Source organism: Cyprinodon tularosa, unplaced genomic scaffold (assembly GCF_016077235.1).
Source record: "Cyprinodon tularosa strain WSP-4 unplaced genomic scaffold, ASM1607723v1 ctg226, whole genome shotgun sequence".
NCBI lineage: Eukaryota > Metazoa > Chordata > Actinopteri > Cyprinodontiformes > Cyprinodontidae > Cyprinodon > Cyprinodon tularosa.
Genome location: NW_024038844.1, coordinates 322,958 through 340,778, shown reverse-complemented (window position 1 = coordinate 340,778; position 17,821 = coordinate 322,958). Strand labels below are relative to the sequence as shown.

The following is a 17,821-nucleotide window of genomic DNA, read 5'->3' as shown; positions in this document are numbered from 1 at the left end:
TTGTTTACCAGGCAGTTAGAATATTACATCAGGCTGTTGAAAAAACAGGTTTTACTGAGTAAAATGTTATTTTCCAACAAATATAGAAAATGTTGGACAGCTGACCATAAAGAGTCACTAAGTATTGCAAAAAAAATAAATAAATAAACTATGGCGGTTCTTTTAGTGTTTTGTTCATGCATATACATGGAAAGTTGGGTGGAAGGAAAACGTTTACATCCTCTAACTGCCTCTGAAACAAAAGAAGGACTCTTTAAATCAGGGAAATATAATGCTATATGATATTTATAAATAATGCAGCTAAACAAACCTTTCATTTAGTTTATTTGGCAGCTAGGCTATTACATAAGGTCAATACAAATGCAGTCTGCATTACTAAAATGTTATTTTATAACAAGTCTGAGGAAGATTTATCCACAAAGAGTCATTGATTTTCCTGACAATTTATTAAGCTACAAAAAAAGTTGCCATAAAAAAAATATTTATGTTCTTATACTTGTATTCATGCTTATAAATGGAAAGTTGGGTGGAAGGAAAAAATGCAGAAAATAAATAACCACCGGGAAACGTATTTCTATTTTTTAAAAAATAACATTTTTTAACAAAATCAACAGTTCCACAATAATGTTTAAAATCTAGCAAACGCTCTGTCACAGCGTGCACATTAAGAAAATCAATGACCTGGTCATCTAAAAGTTTCCACAACACTTGGAATATTTAGTTAACATGGTCATTTATTAGGTAACAGACCATCTGGTTTTGGCTTGGACCTTTATTTAGGGTTGTTGTGTTTCCAGTGAGAAAACATGGAGAGATGTAAAAAAGAGCAGACAGTATGACCCTGTCTCTTCATCTGTAATCAATGTGGCAAAAATCACCAGATCTACATGCTGAACAGTATGTGAAGATATATCATCATTGCAATAAAAGTATGTCCTGTATTAATATTACAAATGACTCTTTGGAGCACTGTCATTGTTTGCTGTTGAAATGCATTTCTTTTTTGTGTGTGTGTGTAATATTTAGCCATATGGATAGGTTCTAATGGAAACTGGTGCCAATACTAAACAAAATACTCATTTGTAAGGGTATACAACGGATCAAAAATTGCAACTGCCCTAAAAAGGGTTAAATCTTCTGAAATATAAAACATGAAAGCCTTACATAGAACATTTGAAATCATGTAAGTCATCAAGAGCTGCCCCTTCTGTAAATTCACCTTTTAAAATCAAACTACAATATTTTTGCTATTTTTTTTTATCTTCCTAAAAAAAAGAAGAGAAAAGAAAGAAAGAACAGCAGACAAACAGTTCTTAAGAAAAAGAAAGCACAATTTTCTGAAGATTTTTCAGAGTTAGGTTGTTTTATTTTGGAGAACCAATTTCTGGTCCAGGTCCTGCGTATTATTGTGTATCTTTACTCTTATTCGCTCGTCTTCCTTCTTTCTCGCCTGGCTGATGTCACGCAACAGGATCCACAGTGGGAGGGAGGAGGCCCCGGGTTCCACTGGAAGAACTGAGGCTGGAGGCGCCACCATGTGGGAAAAATGAGCATTACATATTCTTCCTTAAAGCCTACAGACAACTCTACTGGAAATGAATGGGTTACAGTATGTTTTAAACAAGGTATCTAAGGTATGATCAAAGTTTGTCAATGTTGTGATTGTGAATAGATATTTAACTTATTCTCCTCATTTAAGACAAAATACATACACGGTATTATTTGTGTGAAAAAAGTTACGAATATCTTTCTCTATTTCTTTTCGGGTGTAGGGGTAGTAATGGCCTAGTGGTTAGAGCAGTGCGTTTGTGCTCTGAGAAGGTTGCAAGTACCTGTTCGATCCCCATCCTCTGGGACCCTGAGGAAGACCTTTAACCCCTGAATACTCCCCAGGCACCGCCCAATGGCAGCCCACTGCTCCCCTGGGGGATGGGTTAAATGCAGAGAGGTCATTTCTCCATTGTGAGACAATAAAAGCTCAATTTCTATTCAGTAATTAAGCAAATTACATTTAACTGAGTTAAAATTATACATAAAAAAATGGAAGAAAAAAAAAAGATGAGCCAGATGGACATAGATGAGAAAGGATCAGTGCAAACTCTTCTAAAACAAACTTATGTTTATAGAACAGAGACGAGCTTGATCTTTTTTAATCTCTTTTTTGTACAATTTAATGAATCATTTTTCTTTTTAATAACACCTTTTCTATTTGTTTTTGTTCTTGCACTGCATGTTTTTCTTGTAAAATCCATTTGAAACCAAAAAATTTTAAACCACTATTCAAATCCACTCTCCTAATAAAGCAATCTGCACAGTAGTTTACTTTATTACTTTTAGTAACTCTAGATGATGCATCCAACAGGGACATGGTAAACAGAGCTGTTGGAGCAGCAATGAGGTATTGATAGGAGTGTGAATAATTTGACTTGTGTCCAAAGAGAATTCCATCAAAGGGAGACTAATAAAGATACTTTTGACTTTGTTCATGTTGATTGCAGTAATCAATATTATCTGCAACAATAGAGGCCCTTAAAATAAATTTTTTATTCGGCCTTTTTGAGGCTTGGGCCTTGCTGAGGATAATGCGGTTATCTTAACCACAGTTATATGAGTCATTTTGGTATATCAAAGGGAAATTTAATCTACATGATCTGATACCATAAAAAAAGAGCTGGAGCTGCAGGTTCAGACTTACCTAAGCAAACAGATCCAGCGTGGTGTTTTGCATGAGTGGAGTTCATTGTTTAGGCTCTGATTGCAAAAAAAACATAAAACTTTCTTACCCCTAAACATAAACACTTGCAGAAAGCTTTTTTTCCCCTCTTTGTAAGTACATACATTATTTGGTTGTTTGTGAAGTATATGCTTGCACATATAGAGTTAATTTCTTTAATCTCCCACAAGTAAAAACTATCATAAATAAGAAAAAAAACATTTTATTGAAATTTTAACATAAAACAGCCTGTTTTAGGTGATTCTCCTAAATAATCAGTGACAAAATAACCCATATATGATTTTGAATTAATTTGATCAATTATTTTCTTTTATTTTTCAGCTTTTGTTGTGAAACAAACAAACATCTCAGAGGGTTGGCTTCATGAAGAAGACCTGTTATGGTTCTCCCCTTTTGGACTTTGAGTTTTCAGTTATCTATGTCTTTATGTTTTGATCTTTGGTTTATTTTCCATTTGGTGTTTTATTTTAGCTGTGTTGCTTTTTTGAGTTACTCTCTGCTGCCCCCTTGTGTCTTTCTCCTTTCCCCTAGCTCCCTTCTAGTCATTCTATCCATACCTGCTCCATATCATCTGATTACCCAAGTCTTTATTCTTTCTCCCATATATACTCTCCCTGTGCAGTTCTTCAGTGCTATTTTCTTGTTGCTTTTTTTTATCCTTATGTGTGTTTTCCCCTGTTTTTTTTTTTTTGTGTTTTTGTTGTTTGTTTGTTTCTAGTATTTTTTAGATTTTTTGGGATTTTTGTTTCGGTTGCCTTCGGTTTTATTAAACCTGCAAGAACTCTTTTCTGCTTCCCTCATCTCTGCAATTTCGATCCTCAGCCAACCTCCACCCCCTTTTTGAGAAGATCAAATAAAAAGAGCAGAAAATTATATTTTTTTAAATATATTTTAATCTTCATTCTTCTGTATTAGCAGTTCATCCCAAACTTCATGACGATGCATTTTTATCAGGCTGCACAAATAAACACAGTTTGCTTTTAGTGACTTATAATTCCCATATAGTTCACTGACCTATAGGGAGTTATCTGCCCTGTTAAACAGAAGACAAATATTCCTAAATGACACAGAGCTGCACAGGGTGGGTGGTGCAATCCATTAACCTTCAACATTTACTGGAAAATAGTCAAAGAAGTAGCAACAGATCAGGGCTTTTTTGGTACCGTGGAGATCTGACATGTTTCTGGTTCTGTTGTTGGTTCAGTTACACTTTGATTTAAGTCATTAGTTTCATTTCCATTTAGAGTCAACCAAGTTATTTTCTTTCATTACAATAAATCATCTCTGCCTCTTCAGTTCTGAATTTGGGTTCTATAAATTCAATTCATGGGACCCAATTTATATTCAATTATTATAAGGCCTGTTGAATAACTGTTGTTATTTTTTTCTTTTCTACTTGACAAGATTTCACATAAGACTGTCTGTCTACTGTTTAATCAACAAGATCGAAGTTTAAAACCAACATTCAGTCAAACAGGTCTGCATGCATGCAATGTGGACTTTGTCCTTGATCAATAGTGTGAAGTTGCAAATCTGAAGTTGCATTTGATTGGATGAAGCAAACACTGTGGCTAAAACCAAATAGGTCTCATCCAACTCCCTCCCCACTCAGATCTAGGGCAACCAGAGCCGATTTCAACCCCTCAGAAGATGGATCCTACTTTGCTGCTTCTTAGCCTTGCAGCTTTTTGCACAACTGTAACACCTGCAAAAGGTACATTTGCAGATTTGGAATTTAGAAAAAATTAAACTACTTGTGCATGATCATGTTTGAAAAGAGTTTTTTTAAAATCAAGAAACCATCGCTCACTTTTGTTTCTTCTCTCTTGCAGTATGTGGCCGGCCTCGTTTCTCTGATGGAGTTGATATTTCGTCCCTGAAACGTGTGTTTGAGGTTGGAGAGGAGGTGACCCTCTCATGCGAGCAGGGCTACTTACCTTCGACGGCCTCCCTCCCCAGGATAACCTGCACGGCTGCTGGAGAATGGACATCAGCAAACCTGGCATGTTCCCGTGAGTTAAAGCTGCAGTGTCTGTTTTAATGCTGTTGTTGAGATTTTGCAAGTTTAAAACAGAGAATAAGGTTGACTATGATCCTTGCATGTAATTCTGCGGGTCGTCCAGCACAGATAGTAATGCTCTGAAGACGTGGCCTTCACCTTCTTTTTTTTTGTAGCCAAGATGTGCCAGATCCCGAGGCCTTTGCAGCCATTTGCAAAAGGCAGAACAGAAGCTCCTTTTAAGAGCGTTCTTAACTTCTCCTGTGATGACGGGTAAGACCAGAGCAAAATGTTCATTATTCCCTTACAATTACAACTGCAGATTGTTACAGAAAAATATTTTCATTCAATAGGTATGTCATGGTTGGAGCTAATGAAAGCAGGTGTTTACATGACGGCACTTGGAGTAATCCGCCTCCCGTTTGCAAAGGTAAGACACATTAACCATGCCCTCTGTCTTCATTTATGATACCACATTTTAAAAGATCCAGACTGGCCAAAGTTGTCTATAAGCCATCCATCCAACCATTTTCGAACACGCTTAATCCCAAGTGGGGTTGCGAGGGGTGCTGGTGCCTATCTCCCGCTGTCAATGGGCAAGAGACAGGGTACATCGCAGTTGTCTATAATCCATTTGATATAAAACAAGGCATAAAACACAATGATCATCTAGTTTCAAATAGCTAGATAGATTTTGTTGTTAGTGATGAAAAAAAAAACACGTATCTTAATCTATCCATATGATGTAAAAGTCTACTAAGTCTTTCCAGCAGATAGACCCCAATGGCCCCACAAGGTGGAGAAACCACTAAAAAATAGGTCATTATTAAAGTAGCTTTCTTTTTTAAACCTAATAATTAATAGTTAAGTGGAAGCAAAACATGTTGTAGAAGCAAAGTTGAGAAGAGTTGTGAGGCTATCAAGTAGCCTAGGAGATACAGTATTTACAAAGTCTAACAGTTACACTAGAATCAGTCCTGCTTAGGCCAACATACATTGGTTCAGGAAATGAAAAACAACTTTTAAATTCCTTTTGCTCGGCGACGGCAGAACTGAAGATAAAGGAGTAAAACTATTAACTGTTTTTTCAGAGTAATGAACCAACATGAAAACACACACACAGAAAAAAAATCGTATTTTAAAGTTACAAAACAAGTTCATATACGTAACATTTCCAAACCAAGAATCCTGAGCAAGAGTGGAGAAGCAGTGAATCCCAGTTCGTTGAGGGTGAAGTATGAAAATCTCTGACAGTTTGAAAAGATTTGGGGATTTCCCAGAGGTGTAAAAACTACAGCTTTCTCAATATTGACCTCATCAAAAAATGAAAGCACTTTTAGCTTCCCTCCACTGTTTACTATTATGGAGAAAAGATTTTATTGAACATGGTATCAGCCTTTTATCACCTGAGGAACATCTCCAGGATTAAAGTAGGATCTAGAGAAACTCATTCATGCATTTGTCTTTAGTAGAATTGATTACTGCAACAGTGTCTCCATAGGTTTGCCAAAAAAGTCCTTCAGACAGCTGCAGCTGATCCAAAACACTGCTGCCCATGTTCTCACTAGAACTAAGAAACTAGAGCACATCAGTCCGGTTCTGACGTCCTTCCACTGGCTCCCTGTAGCCAGACTTTAAAACCCTTCTGTTATTCTATAAATCACTGAATGGTTCAGCACCTGTCCTGTTTGTCTCTGTTTTTCCCTGCAATGGACTGGCGACCTGTCCATGGTGTACCCTGCCTCTCGCCCATAGACAGCTGGATATGGGCACCAGCACCCCTCGCACCCCAACTGTGATTTAGTGTGACAGAAATGGTTCAGCACCTCAATACATAACAGATCTGCTGTCAGTGTATCAACCTCCTGGACCCCTCAGGTCTTCTAGTTCCAGGCTACTCTGTTCACCCAGAACTAGAGCCAAAGATGGAGAAGCAGCATTTAGTTCATCTGCTCCACTGATTCGGAAAAAACTCTTGGAAGACTTATTAGGTTAAGGTTGTGATCCAAACTGTTCTATTTTCTTCTCTACTTGCTTTTATCATGTTTTTTTTTTGCGGTCCAATTGTTTTATTTGTTTTACAAATATTTTTGCTTTTATTTTATGATCTAATTCATGTAAAGCACGTTGAATTGTCCATGTAATGAATTGTGCTATACAAATAAACTTGTCTTTCCTTGCTGTAATTGTTTGGGCAACATACACACCGGATCTGAACTCCATAGAGAAGCGGCCTAGTTCAAGTTCAGTGACCCGAGAAGAACCTCTGGGTTCCAATCTGAGTGAGATCTGCCCTGGTGCCACTAGCGTTCAAAAATGTTCTTCCTGCCGATTTTCCTTAAGTAACTTTAAAGAGCATTAAATCCAAAAATACAATACATGGAGGATAATACCAATATGAATCTTAGAAATAAATAAAAAATAAGAGCAACCACAACTAATGAGAATAGAGAATCAGTCCAATGACTGACCCCTGAAGCATACCAGACTTACCCACAACCCAACAGCTTTCAAATGTCCCACATGTCAAATATGGACGCAGTTAAACTAACTTCTTATTCTAACTCAACAGGTGTGAGCTGTCCACTACCCAGACCACCAAGAGAGGGTAGAATCGCCTACGATAAGCCGGCAACAGGAACAGAAACTATCTATGGACAAGGCTGGACTTACGAGTGCAACCCACCCAAGGCACCAACGTATGAGAGAGGGTCCTGCATGGCTGATGGGAGAGCAACTGAACCACCTGTTTGTAGAGGTGAAACCAGCTTGGTGATGCATATGCATGAATGTAGGAGTTCTGATGTAGCTAGTATACTCATTTTACTAAAGGGGTCATAAATGATTCTATAGGGTATTTGGTGCTGGTTCTTAAGGTCTCTGAATAGGGTGTGTAACATTGGTTGGGCTGAAAATGGCATATTTGCTGTTCTATGAGCCCTAATGCAAGCCTGGATAAAAGCCCTAGAATGAAACGACAGGTTTTCTTCCTTTATGGTATAATCATGAAAATTTAGATGAGCTGTGCTCTGATTGGTTGGTTAACAACGAGCGAAGCTGCTGAGCAAAGACGCATCATAGCAACAAGCGCTCACCCACTGAAACATCGAAATTGTTGAAATGGTAGGGTGACCAGAAGTCCTAATCTTCCCGGACATGTCGTATTTTTCATACCTTAAAAAATGTCCGGGGGGAATTTCAAAATCGTCCGGGAATTTTGTCGACTACAATGCAGAGCGTAGTTTAAACTCACCGGGCACTTGAACCAAGCCGAGGGCAGGGAGCCAGCGGGGGATGAAGCAACCGAACCCAACACAGTGACGGTAGCCTGGACACCAGCAGCCCCGTGCTTCCCCCCGCCTGCCTTACAGGCCCTCAGATCCCCTCCTCTGGCTGAGGACGGGCGGCTCATGGCTCTCTGCTGAGGTCTGGTCCAGTCAGCAGCCCAGCAGTCGACACTTCATACCTCCACTGAACCAGTGGGCTGGTCTGTATGTTAATTTCGGGTCATGACAAAAGTCCAGGTCAGAACCAAATAAAGCAACATCCCCAAGTTGACGTCAATTCGGTGCTTTGTTTGGATTTGCCCGTTTTATGGTGGAAGTTTAGAATTGTGAGATCTGTAGAGAAAGGATGTGTCGATGGCGTTGGAACTTCTCTGTAAGTCCATTTCACCCACTGAACTATCCTTATTCATCTACGACAATGGAACCTCTGTTTTGCATTCTATTACCCCTTTAAATATTAGATTTATATGTCCATCATTTTCTGTACTTGTTTTGAACTTAATGAAAGTATTTATTATCATTATTATTACAGAGGTGAGCTGCCCCATTCCACCAAGTATACCCAATGGTGTGATCACATTTGCTATAATGAGGCAACATGGATACAAAGAGAAGGTTAAGTATTCCTGCAATGAGCACTATACTCTGGAGGGTGAGGCTGAGATTCAGTGCCAAAACACAGGAACCTGGTCATCACTGCCAGCCTGCAGGGGTGAGTCATGAGAAAATTAGCTCTCCCTTCAGTCTTCTACTCTATATTTATGTAACTCTGTTGTGGGAGATTCCTAACTTGGTCTGGCTGCATTTTTAGGGCGTTAATAAAAACCTGCACCTGTAAAACATTTCTGGGGTTTTTTTTTTTTATTTGATGTTTGCTGTGAGAGTTAAAATTGTATTAAATTGCTTTTTTTTTTTTTATCCAGCTCCCTGCACAGTTGGCATCAAAAGAGGGCGCATCCTTTACAATGGCAGAAAGATGTGGATTGAAGATCTGAAGCCAAACAGAGTGCTCCATAAAGAGCCCGTTGTCTTTTACTGTAAGAACAAAGTTGATAAATGTGGCTACCCTGTTGCCAGCACCTGTAACGATGGAAACCTCCCCATTCCTGACTGCTTTGAGGGTGAGTCAGATCAAAATGATCATGTTGCACCTTCTTAAAATGTCTTATAGATGCCTTTGACAGTGACTGTCATCAAATGTCTCTGATTTTTTTCTCTTGTAGAACCAGGCAAAATAGAGTACAACTTAAGGTCTAAAAACCTTCCATCAGAAATCAGGACGTGTGCCGCTCTGCCCGCTACAAACCCAACAAGTTCTCCAAGACCTTCCTGAGCAATTAATGGAGCCAATATTAAGAACCACGCTGAGACGAAGGCCATCATCATCATCATCATATCTCGAGCTTTTTTTTTTAATTTACATTGTCAGTGAATAAAAGCAAGATTATCAAAATCTGTGATACTGCAACTATAAACCTCTAATAAAAATGATTGTAAAGTGCATCCCAGCTCAATTACATATAAGTTTATATCATGCCAATTAAAAGCAAGTGTCATTTTAAGGTCCATTCAATTCCTAATTTGTCAAAAGTATGAAATAAATTAAGATAAAAGATCCTTGTATGTTAGTAGAAGTTAGTGCCCTTTGTGGAGTGATGGCCTAGTGGTTAGAGCAGTGAGATTGTGCTCTGAGAAGGTTACAAGTACCCGGTTTGATCCCCACAGCCTTCATTCTGGGTCCCTGAGCAAGACCCTAAACACCACACTGCTCCCCAGGCACCGCACAATGGCAGCCCACTGCTCCCCAAGGGGAAGGGTTAAATGCAGAGGTAAATTTCTCCAATGTGAAATCAATAAATTCCAACTATCAATATTCATGCAACAGTAAAATCTGTCAATGAAAGTAAATAAAATCTCAATTTTAAATGGAAACACCTGCAGTATTGATTGTTGGGAAGAATCGCGTTGCTGTTTTAAATCCAAATTTAGATTTTTTTTTCCAACCCAAATGGTGACTGTGGTTTAATCCTGCCTTTAGTTTGTGTCTTATTCTTGGTAAATGAAAAATAACTCAAATTTGAACACCACTGTGATTTGTAAACGGCATTAAAAAAAAAATGAGATAACATTCAAAATATAATTGTCAGTCACTAATGCACATGTTGGTGGTAATATCTGATTGATAACTTAACAGTGGGAAATCTGTATGAAAGTTGTGATAAAGCACCCAGTGAAATGACGCTGAAGAAATTGAAAAATATTCACATTTATAAGGAAATAATGTCTGATTTATCGTAGCTAATTCCTATTTGATCTAAATAAAGATTTTATGCATTAGCTGATTCCTGTCTGATATTGTTTACTTTGTCCTTTTCCCAAAAAAGACACCATCAGTTCCTTTCGGGTTTATTTGTGATGGGGTGTTATTTTTTAAATGAAAAAGCTAATTTAATTGTGTGTATTATTATTGACGTATTTGAATTTTTATGTTTTTTATATGGGACATGTTTAATATCAGTTTTAGCCGTGTTTGTTTATTATCGATCCTCTCAGATGAAACAGGATTAAGCTTATTAGAGCTTTTGACTTATTTTACCAACTTTAATTAGACTAAATTATAGAAACAACAGGAGGAAAATTACCAAAAAGCACTTAATAATGAGAAAGGGAGCATTTTTTATGTTTTTTTTTTTGGTGAAATTTTACCCTTTTAGTTTCGATTGTCAGTAAAATTTCGCAAGGCTTCCAAAGTGTTATTAAAGGGAGTAAGCTGCTTCATGCTGCGCTGGTCTGTTTACTCTGAGAGGAACACAAACAGCTGAAAGTGGGACAGAGAGAGTCTGAATCTGAAGCTGAAGGGAGGCTACAGGAGAGGAGAGCAGGGTCTGTGTGTTTCTTCTGAAGATGGAGCGTTTGTTTCTGCTTTGTTCTGGTCTGCTGGTGACAACAGTGACTTCCCAACACAGTGGTATGACTGCTCTTATTTCACACATCTTCAAATGCAATTTACTCCAGTTTATTCTTCACTATTTAAACCTCTGGGTATGTTAATGATGAATTCAAGCAGAAATGTTCTTTTAGCTTTGGCTGGTGAAACTTTTCATTTGTTGTGTTGTTTGGTAATTATTTCTCAACTCTGCTTTAGTCAGATTTTCTTCTTTTTTTTTTTAAGTAATTCCTAAAGAGAAAAAACTATAAAGTAATATTTTAGTTAAATGGAATATTTAAAATAATAACCCCAAACTCCCACCTGCAGATCATGCAATGTTTTGGAGTTAAAGCTCTTATATAGCTGGAAAACTGTACCTATATTATGCTATTTTACTTTTCTATATAAAGGATTTAACTAATGTACTTTTTTCAGTATGTTCCCGGCCTAACCTGCAGGGTAACATTGAGATGGCTGGCATCCAGAGGTTCTTCAACCCCGGCGTGGAGTTAGCTCTGTCCTGTAAACAGGGATACACTCCTGTGTTGGGCCCACGCAAGATTGTTTGTACTATCAATGGAGAGTGGACAAACACCAAATTAAAGTGCATAGGTATGTATTTTTATTTTTTATTTTTACTCACTGTAAACGTCCAGAGATAATTATCGTACTAACCAGTGACAATATTAAAAATTTGGTAGCAACCAAAGTAAATATTTATTAAACCTGCTTTGATTTAAACCTTTTAAGGCCACATAAAACCGCTGCTAAATTAGGGATTATAACAGAATATAATCCAGGATGTAAAATAACAGAGTGTTGGAAGGTTTCCATATTGTAATTATTACAATATGCAAACTAAAGGACAGATGATTATAAAACAATAGTAAAAAAGAAGCAAACGTGCACGTAATTTGATCATAAATAGACAAACTTGTCGCCAAGCTTCAAAAAAACTTGTGTATTACCGATTGTTTATTATTAAAGTATAGCTAAATTGCAAAGCCCTCATATTTTCATGTTTTTTATGCTTTTTCCTGCAGCCAAACAATGTCCACATCCTGAGCTAATCACTAACGGTGAACTGTATTATGAGGATACAGTTTTCCAGAGTACAATCAACTACACCTGCCATGAAGGGTAATCAATTTTTTATTTTTTTTTCATTGTGTACGTGTGCAAATATTGTATAAGATATATAATAATCTAAACATTAAGTGTTTTATTACTCTGATGATTTCATATCATGTTAAATAGCTATATAATGACTGGACCCAGCTCAGCAGTGTGCCAGGCCAATGGAACATGGAGTACACCTGCACCAGAGTGCATACGTATGTTGCTTTCATTTCACTTTATGCAGCACATTTAGTGATGTAGTGAGGATCTGAATTCAGGATGCTGGCAGGTGAGAAGCAACACGACTGAATGAGCAATTATACAAACTAATGTTAACGGAAAAAAACTGTGGCAGGAGGACAAAAGCATTGCAGGGACAGGGAGAAAGGAATGCAGCAGAAGGAGCTGCCAACTGGCTGAGCAAACATGGAGGAAGATAAACAGTAAAGACTGATATGCAGCTTAATTTACTCTGAAGACTTGGAAAGTTGAGGGAGAAAAAAAAGGGCTAAATAAGTCGAACGACTAAACAAAGACTAAATACAAAGAAACGGTCAGGAGAGAAAAAGAAATCTTTCAACATAAAGAAAGGAATGAAAAATTAAATGCATAATCGCATATAAGCGATTTAATTACATGAACAAGAACACAGAACTCCAAAAAAAAGGCAAAATACAAAAACTCAATGCTGGAGCATTTGCATAATATTTAAGGGTGCTAAAAAAAAAAGCTAAGTCTGACTCAAGTGTGATTTAAATACAGTAAAAAGTTAAGTTCCAACAGGGGGTTCAGGGTTAAATCAAACCACCCCTCTAAAAATCATATTTGATATAACTGCAAACATTTATATCCTAGTCAGTTTGGAATCAGTCGTCCAATTAACCCAGCAGATTGGATTAAATCTTTGTTTAGAAGAGGAATTAACCAAGGATTGAAACCACGAATGGCATGACACAAGAAAATTCAAGAGATATAGGTTTTACATAAGATTCAATCTCTCAAATCTGGCTCATGATATGGAGAATATCAACAAAACCATAATTTTGATTATTAGAAAGAAAACATAGAGGTCAGGTTTTTGCCCTAATCATTGCATCAAAATTAGACATTTCTACAAAATATAGTCAATGGTTGGTGCGTCAGCTGAATTTTTCAGTGTTCTCCATAGATGCTTTGTGTATTAATTAAGCAAAATTGAAAAGATACCACTGTTTCTGTTGATCACACAGAAAAGACAACAATATTAGCTTTCCGGGTGGATCATCAAAATAAGTGGTCCTCCTGACTGTCAATCATTCGGGTGATATGTTTACATATGGCCATTCTACGGGCTTGTCCCCATTTTCAATTACGTATGGTGAGTCTGACATAGTGGAAAATTGCAAATCTACTTTTGGAAAGTACGCTTGTATGAGAAATGCAAACTGCAACTTTTAAACAGAGCGTGCATGAGGAGAAATGGGCTCCTGCACGCTCTCACACACTTTTAACAGGCGTTCCCTCTCGGGAGCAGGTACTGGGTTGTGCATATGCATTTTTTTCAAAGTGTAGAGGGTGGGTCTTTCAAAAATTTGTGAAAATCCTCCACTATACATTTAAGGACATGAGTAATGGAGCAGATATATGCAAGATTTTAAAATAAATTAATTTGACCATATTCTTTTAAAGAAAACTGTTGTGATGGCAACAAATATAATCAAATTAAACTAATGCTACTGAAAGAAAGGTAAATAAGCAAGAGGTTCCCTTTGAACATTTCAGAATAGGCTTTAGATGGGGGCTCATACTACAGCGGCTTCACATAAAGGTGCAAATAACCCAATAAACTTCTTACCTGTTGCAAAGGTGAGAAAGTTCTCAAAGGGATACAAACTCATGAACAGGTTAGAACATTTAAAATGATTGAATGACTGAATTTTAAGGTTTTACACACTATTATGTCATTTTTGGACACCCAAACCAAAAAATTTTAAATCGGAAGGATAGAACAGAACCAGGAGATTAACATGGAGGCCTTCACCTCAAAGGACTCCCTGAATATCTTCCATTTCCTTGACAAACACGTCTTCGATATTGTGTTTTTTTATCTAAAGCTGGGGATCCCACATTGAAACAGTGATGATTGTTCTGTCCTATTAGCTGTATCCTGTGGTCTCGCTCCAGTCCCACTGTACGGAATGGTAATCTATGATAAGGCCATCAGAGGAACCACAACCAATTACGGCGTCACAGCAACTTACATTTGTAATCCTCCATACGCTCTTTTTGGCAACCCGTTTGCAGAGTGCACCGCCAGTGGAAGCTGGACCGAGACACCTGAGTGTCGAGGTAAGAAGGAGCTCTAATGTAGTTCAGGTTGTTGAACTTTTATCCTGTTTAGTCATACAGCAGCTACTTAATCCAATTATGTTCATGTTTCATTTCATTTCACAAGAAAAGCAAAGAAAACAATGATGCAAAGCTTCATTTTTTATGTTTTAGCTACTAAGAACACATTCTGCTTCATCTATCATGGATATTTTCCCACGTATTTACCAGGTCTGGGCAAATAAATGTTGGTTTGTTTTTTTTGTTTTTTTACAGTTGTTACATGCCCTCCACCAGAGAACATTGATAGAGGCTATATGTCAGCCAATGATAAGAGAGAGTTTTTCTACAGGGAAACAGTCAAATATGACTGTGAAAGCCCATATGTACTGGAAGGAAACCTGGAGACTGTTTGCCAAAAAAGCGGAAGGTGGTCTGAAAAACCATCATGCAAAGGTGAGCCTGTTGGGAATATTGAAAAAAATATAAAATACTACAATCTTAATGACAATACAATTAACTATGAGTAAGACTTTAAGCAGCTTTTAATCTTATTCTTCACAAGAAATTGCTTTTTTCTCTAATGTCAGCTTTAGCCTGATAGCCAATTTATTTCATTTTAAAACTAGTTTTATTCATGTATTTAGTTTAAGAACTAATGTAAAAGTGTATCTGTAACATACAGATTACCATATAAAGTATAGTTTTACAAAATGCTCTATGTAATTCCTTCTCACCTTGTCTTCTTTAGCTCCTTGTGCTGTTGGCATTAGAAAAGCAAAAATATTATACAAAGGAAAGAAAATCTGGATTAAAGACTTGGAGCCTAACCGTGTCTTACACCTTGAAATCATCTCGGTCTTCTGCATGAACAAAGCCATGGGATGTGGTTATGAAGTGTCAACCCAGTGCATTGACGGGGTGCTAAAAATCCCTGAATGCTTTGAAGGTATTTTTGCATTTTGTTATAAAAAAACATCCAAACAAATGAATAGAACCAAAACCAAAGTCAAGGAGGGAGGTTTTATGGTCATCGATCCATTTAGAAATAATAAATTGCTGTTTACAGACACCTCTGTTCCATTTTTACTGTCATTAACATGAAATGAATTTTGTCCCATGATTGTTGCAGGCAAAGAATTGGATTTGTAAATATAGATTTGAAAAAACACATTTTGTAAAGTGAGATTTAAAAAAATGCAATCCAGAAATGAAAATGAAAAATATTTTTAAACAAAATCAAAGGTTTTGAGAGTAACTTTTCTGGGTTGTTTCAGTTTTTTTATTTTTTTATTTCAAATAAATTTCTTCCCAATTGTTTTTTCAGTCAACTCATTTTATTTAATATTTTTAAGATTTTATCATTTCAAAATATATTTTTCACCCCATTTACCAAATAGTTTTGCAGATTAAATTTCTATCTATCTATCTATCTATCTATCTATCTATCTATCTATCTATCTATCTATCTATCTATCTATCTATCTATCTATCTATCTATCTATCTATCTATCTATCTATCTATCTATCTATCTATCTATCTATCTATCTATCTATCTATCTATCTATCTATCTATCAGCGTAACATGATAACTAACTCTCTATATTTGTCTGTGTTATTTTAGAGCCCAGTGGGTTGCAGTATACCTTACAGCCAAACTCCCTTCCATCAGAGATTGAGCAGTGCTGAAGTGGCAGATATATTCTCTTCTGAGGCAGAAATATCATCTCCCTTATTTTCCCGTTCTTACAAAATAAAGAACATGATATAAATCTGTTTGATTTTTTAAAATGATTATTGTTTTATGTGATCAAATTTCAAATGAAATATGCAAAACATAATTTCAACTGATTGGTGAATCAACTAAGTAGGATTTAGGATACATGGTATATTTAATATATTTCATAAAAAGAACCCGTATCCCTAAGATTGTCATTTCCATATTTTTGTCTTGACCTTTGTCTATGGAGGACCAGCTCTAAAATATTTAAAAATAAATACAGAAATAAATTTTCCTGTGTTCTTCTAAAGAACATACTTGGCTAGGACACCAGTCCGTACTCACGTTCTTATGAATTGAGAAACTGCACGTGACTTCAGACCCAACTTCAGAGTCTCCGCTCCTCATGTACGATAGATTTGACCGATGCAGTAAAATGCTAACCAACCATTGGGCAGAAGTTGACCCTCTTAGACACAGCCCCTCCTCATTTGCATAATGAGGCAGAGGTGCAGGCAGAAATGTAAAAACGACAGGCAGAAATAAATAGCATGGAATAAATAAAGAGGGTAAAAAAATACAGAGGAAGAATAAACCAGACAATATTATAACATGCACATAAATAAATACTTAAAAAACATAAGTAATAAATAAATAAAGTTGAAGATTATAACGGACAATAAATAACATAAATATTAAAAAGGCAAGTAAATAAAGAAGCTAATTAAAGGATATACATATATATATTTTAATTATATATTTTATATAAATAATATATAATTATTATTATTATTTAATTATGATTTAATTTAACTTCTACCTACATTTATTTGTTTATTGTTTATTTTGGGGGGACAATTAATTGTATTCTTATTTATTTATTGAGTATTTATTTATTTCTGTATTTATTCTTAAATATGGCAGAGCTATTTCTCTACTTGCAACCTCATCAGTTTTCATTGGAGGATAGCAATGTTAGCTCCATGGAAGGAAGGGAAACAAGAAAAAAATCAAGGTCTAGTTTTGCAAAACCCAGACTAGGTTAGGCTAGAGACTTTTTTTTTTTTTTTTTTTTTGAGAATAAAATCGTAAATACGGAAGAGGACTAGGGCCACTAAAAAAATTTAAAAAGTAAACTGATTTTTATATTTATTTCAGTATGATATAAGAAAAGGTAAAAATTCTGACTTTAATCTCAGAATTTTGACTGAATTCTGACAGCTAACAAACATGTCAGCATCAAGCCGTAGCCATGTCTGTTTTAAAGACTAAACTAGCTCTCTTGTTTTAATCACCTTCTGTTCTTCCATTAATGAAATAGTATCACTGGGGACCCCTCTGGCATGTTAAAAGTCACTTAATTCCATCATTTTCCACGTGTTACTGGCCCTCCCAAACAACTCACATCTTTGTCAGTGAAGCTGAGTGCTCCCACATCTTTTCCTTCATGGTGCCCATCTACATTAAGATCCAAAATTCTGAGATTAAAGTCAGAATTCTGAGAAAAAAAGTCAGAATTGTGAGATTAAAGTCAAAATTCTGGGGTTAAAGTCAGATTTCTGAGATTAAAGTCAGATTTCTGAGATTAAAGTCAGAATTCTGAGATTAAAGTCAGAATTCTGAGATTAAAGTCAAAATTCTGAGATTAAAGTAAAAATTCTGACTTTTCTTTTCTCAAATTACACTGAAATAAAATTAAACAATTAGTTACATAAAAAAAAATTC

General features: G+C 36.3%; 2 protein-coding genes and 1 long non-coding RNA gene across 3 annotated transcripts; 2 read left to right on the top strand and 1 right to left on the bottom strand.

Moving 5' to 3' along the window:
* Window positions 1-1,315: 1,315 nt before the first annotated feature.
* Window positions 1,316-4,863, bottom strand: LOC119784443. The gene is made up of 4 exons (XR_005280934.1): window positions 4,545-4,863; window positions 2,696-2,751; window positions 1,833-1,922; window positions 1,316-1,521 (listed from the first exon to the last, which is right to left on the bottom strand). It is a non-coding gene; the product is annotated as an uncharacterized LOC119784443 (long non-coding RNA).
* LOC119784442 (beta-2-glycoprotein 1-like) lies at window positions 4,287-10,357 on the top strand. Its single transcript, XM_038286492.1, has 8 exons — window positions 4,287-4,448; window positions 4,567-4,746; window positions 4,910-5,006; window positions 5,087-5,163; window positions 7,306-7,491; window positions 8,553-8,732; window positions 8,944-9,141; window positions 9,244-10,357. The coding sequence occupies exons 1-8, from the start codon at window positions 4,385-4,387 to the stop codon at window positions 9,351-9,353; spliced, it is 1,092 nt and encodes a 363-aa protein (XP_038142420.1). The 5' UTR covers window positions 4,287-4,384; the 3' UTR covers window positions 9,354-10,357.
* A 447-nt stretch (window positions 10,358-10,804) lies between these two features.
* On the top strand, window positions 10,805-16,152 carry LOC119784440 (beta-2-glycoprotein 1-like). The gene is made up of 8 exons (XM_038286490.1): window positions 10,805-10,988; window positions 11,385-11,561; window positions 11,993-12,089; window positions 12,207-12,283; window positions 14,208-14,396; window positions 14,652-14,831; window positions 15,127-15,324; window positions 16,001-16,152. The coding sequence occupies exons 1-8, from the start codon at window positions 10,925-10,927 to the stop codon at window positions 16,063-16,065; spliced, it is 1,047 nt and encodes a 348-aa protein (XP_038142418.1). The 5' UTR covers window positions 10,805-10,924; the 3' UTR covers window positions 16,066-16,152.
* Window positions 16,153-17,821: the final 1,669 nt, after the last annotated feature.

Bases quoted from the DNA above. Each gene is read 5' to 3' on its own strand.
- LOC119784442 (XM_038286492.1), top strand. From the start codon at position 4,385: ATGGATCCTACTTTGCTGCTTCTTAGCCTTGCAGCTTTTTGCACAACT. The intron at 7,492-8,552 runs GTGAAACCAGCT...TTATTATTACAG, and splicing joins TGAACCACCTGTTTGTAGAG to AGGTGAGCTGCCCCATTCCA. The intron at 9,142-9,243 runs GTGAGTCAGATC...TTTCTCTTGTAG, and splicing joins CATTCCTGACTGCTTTGAGG to AACCAGGCAAAATAGAGTAC.
- LOC119784440 (XM_038286490.1), top strand. From the start codon at position 10,925: ATGGAGCGTTTGTTTCTGCTTTGTTCTGGTCTGCTGGTGACAACAGTG. The intron at 11,562-11,992 runs GTATGTATTTTT...TTTTTCCTGCAG, and splicing joins CACCAAATTAAAGTGCATAG to CCAAACAATGTCCACATCCT. The intron at 14,832-15,126 runs GTGAGCCTGTTG...TGTCTTCTTTAG, and splicing joins TGAAAAACCATCATGCAAAG to CTCCTTGTGCTGTTGGCATT.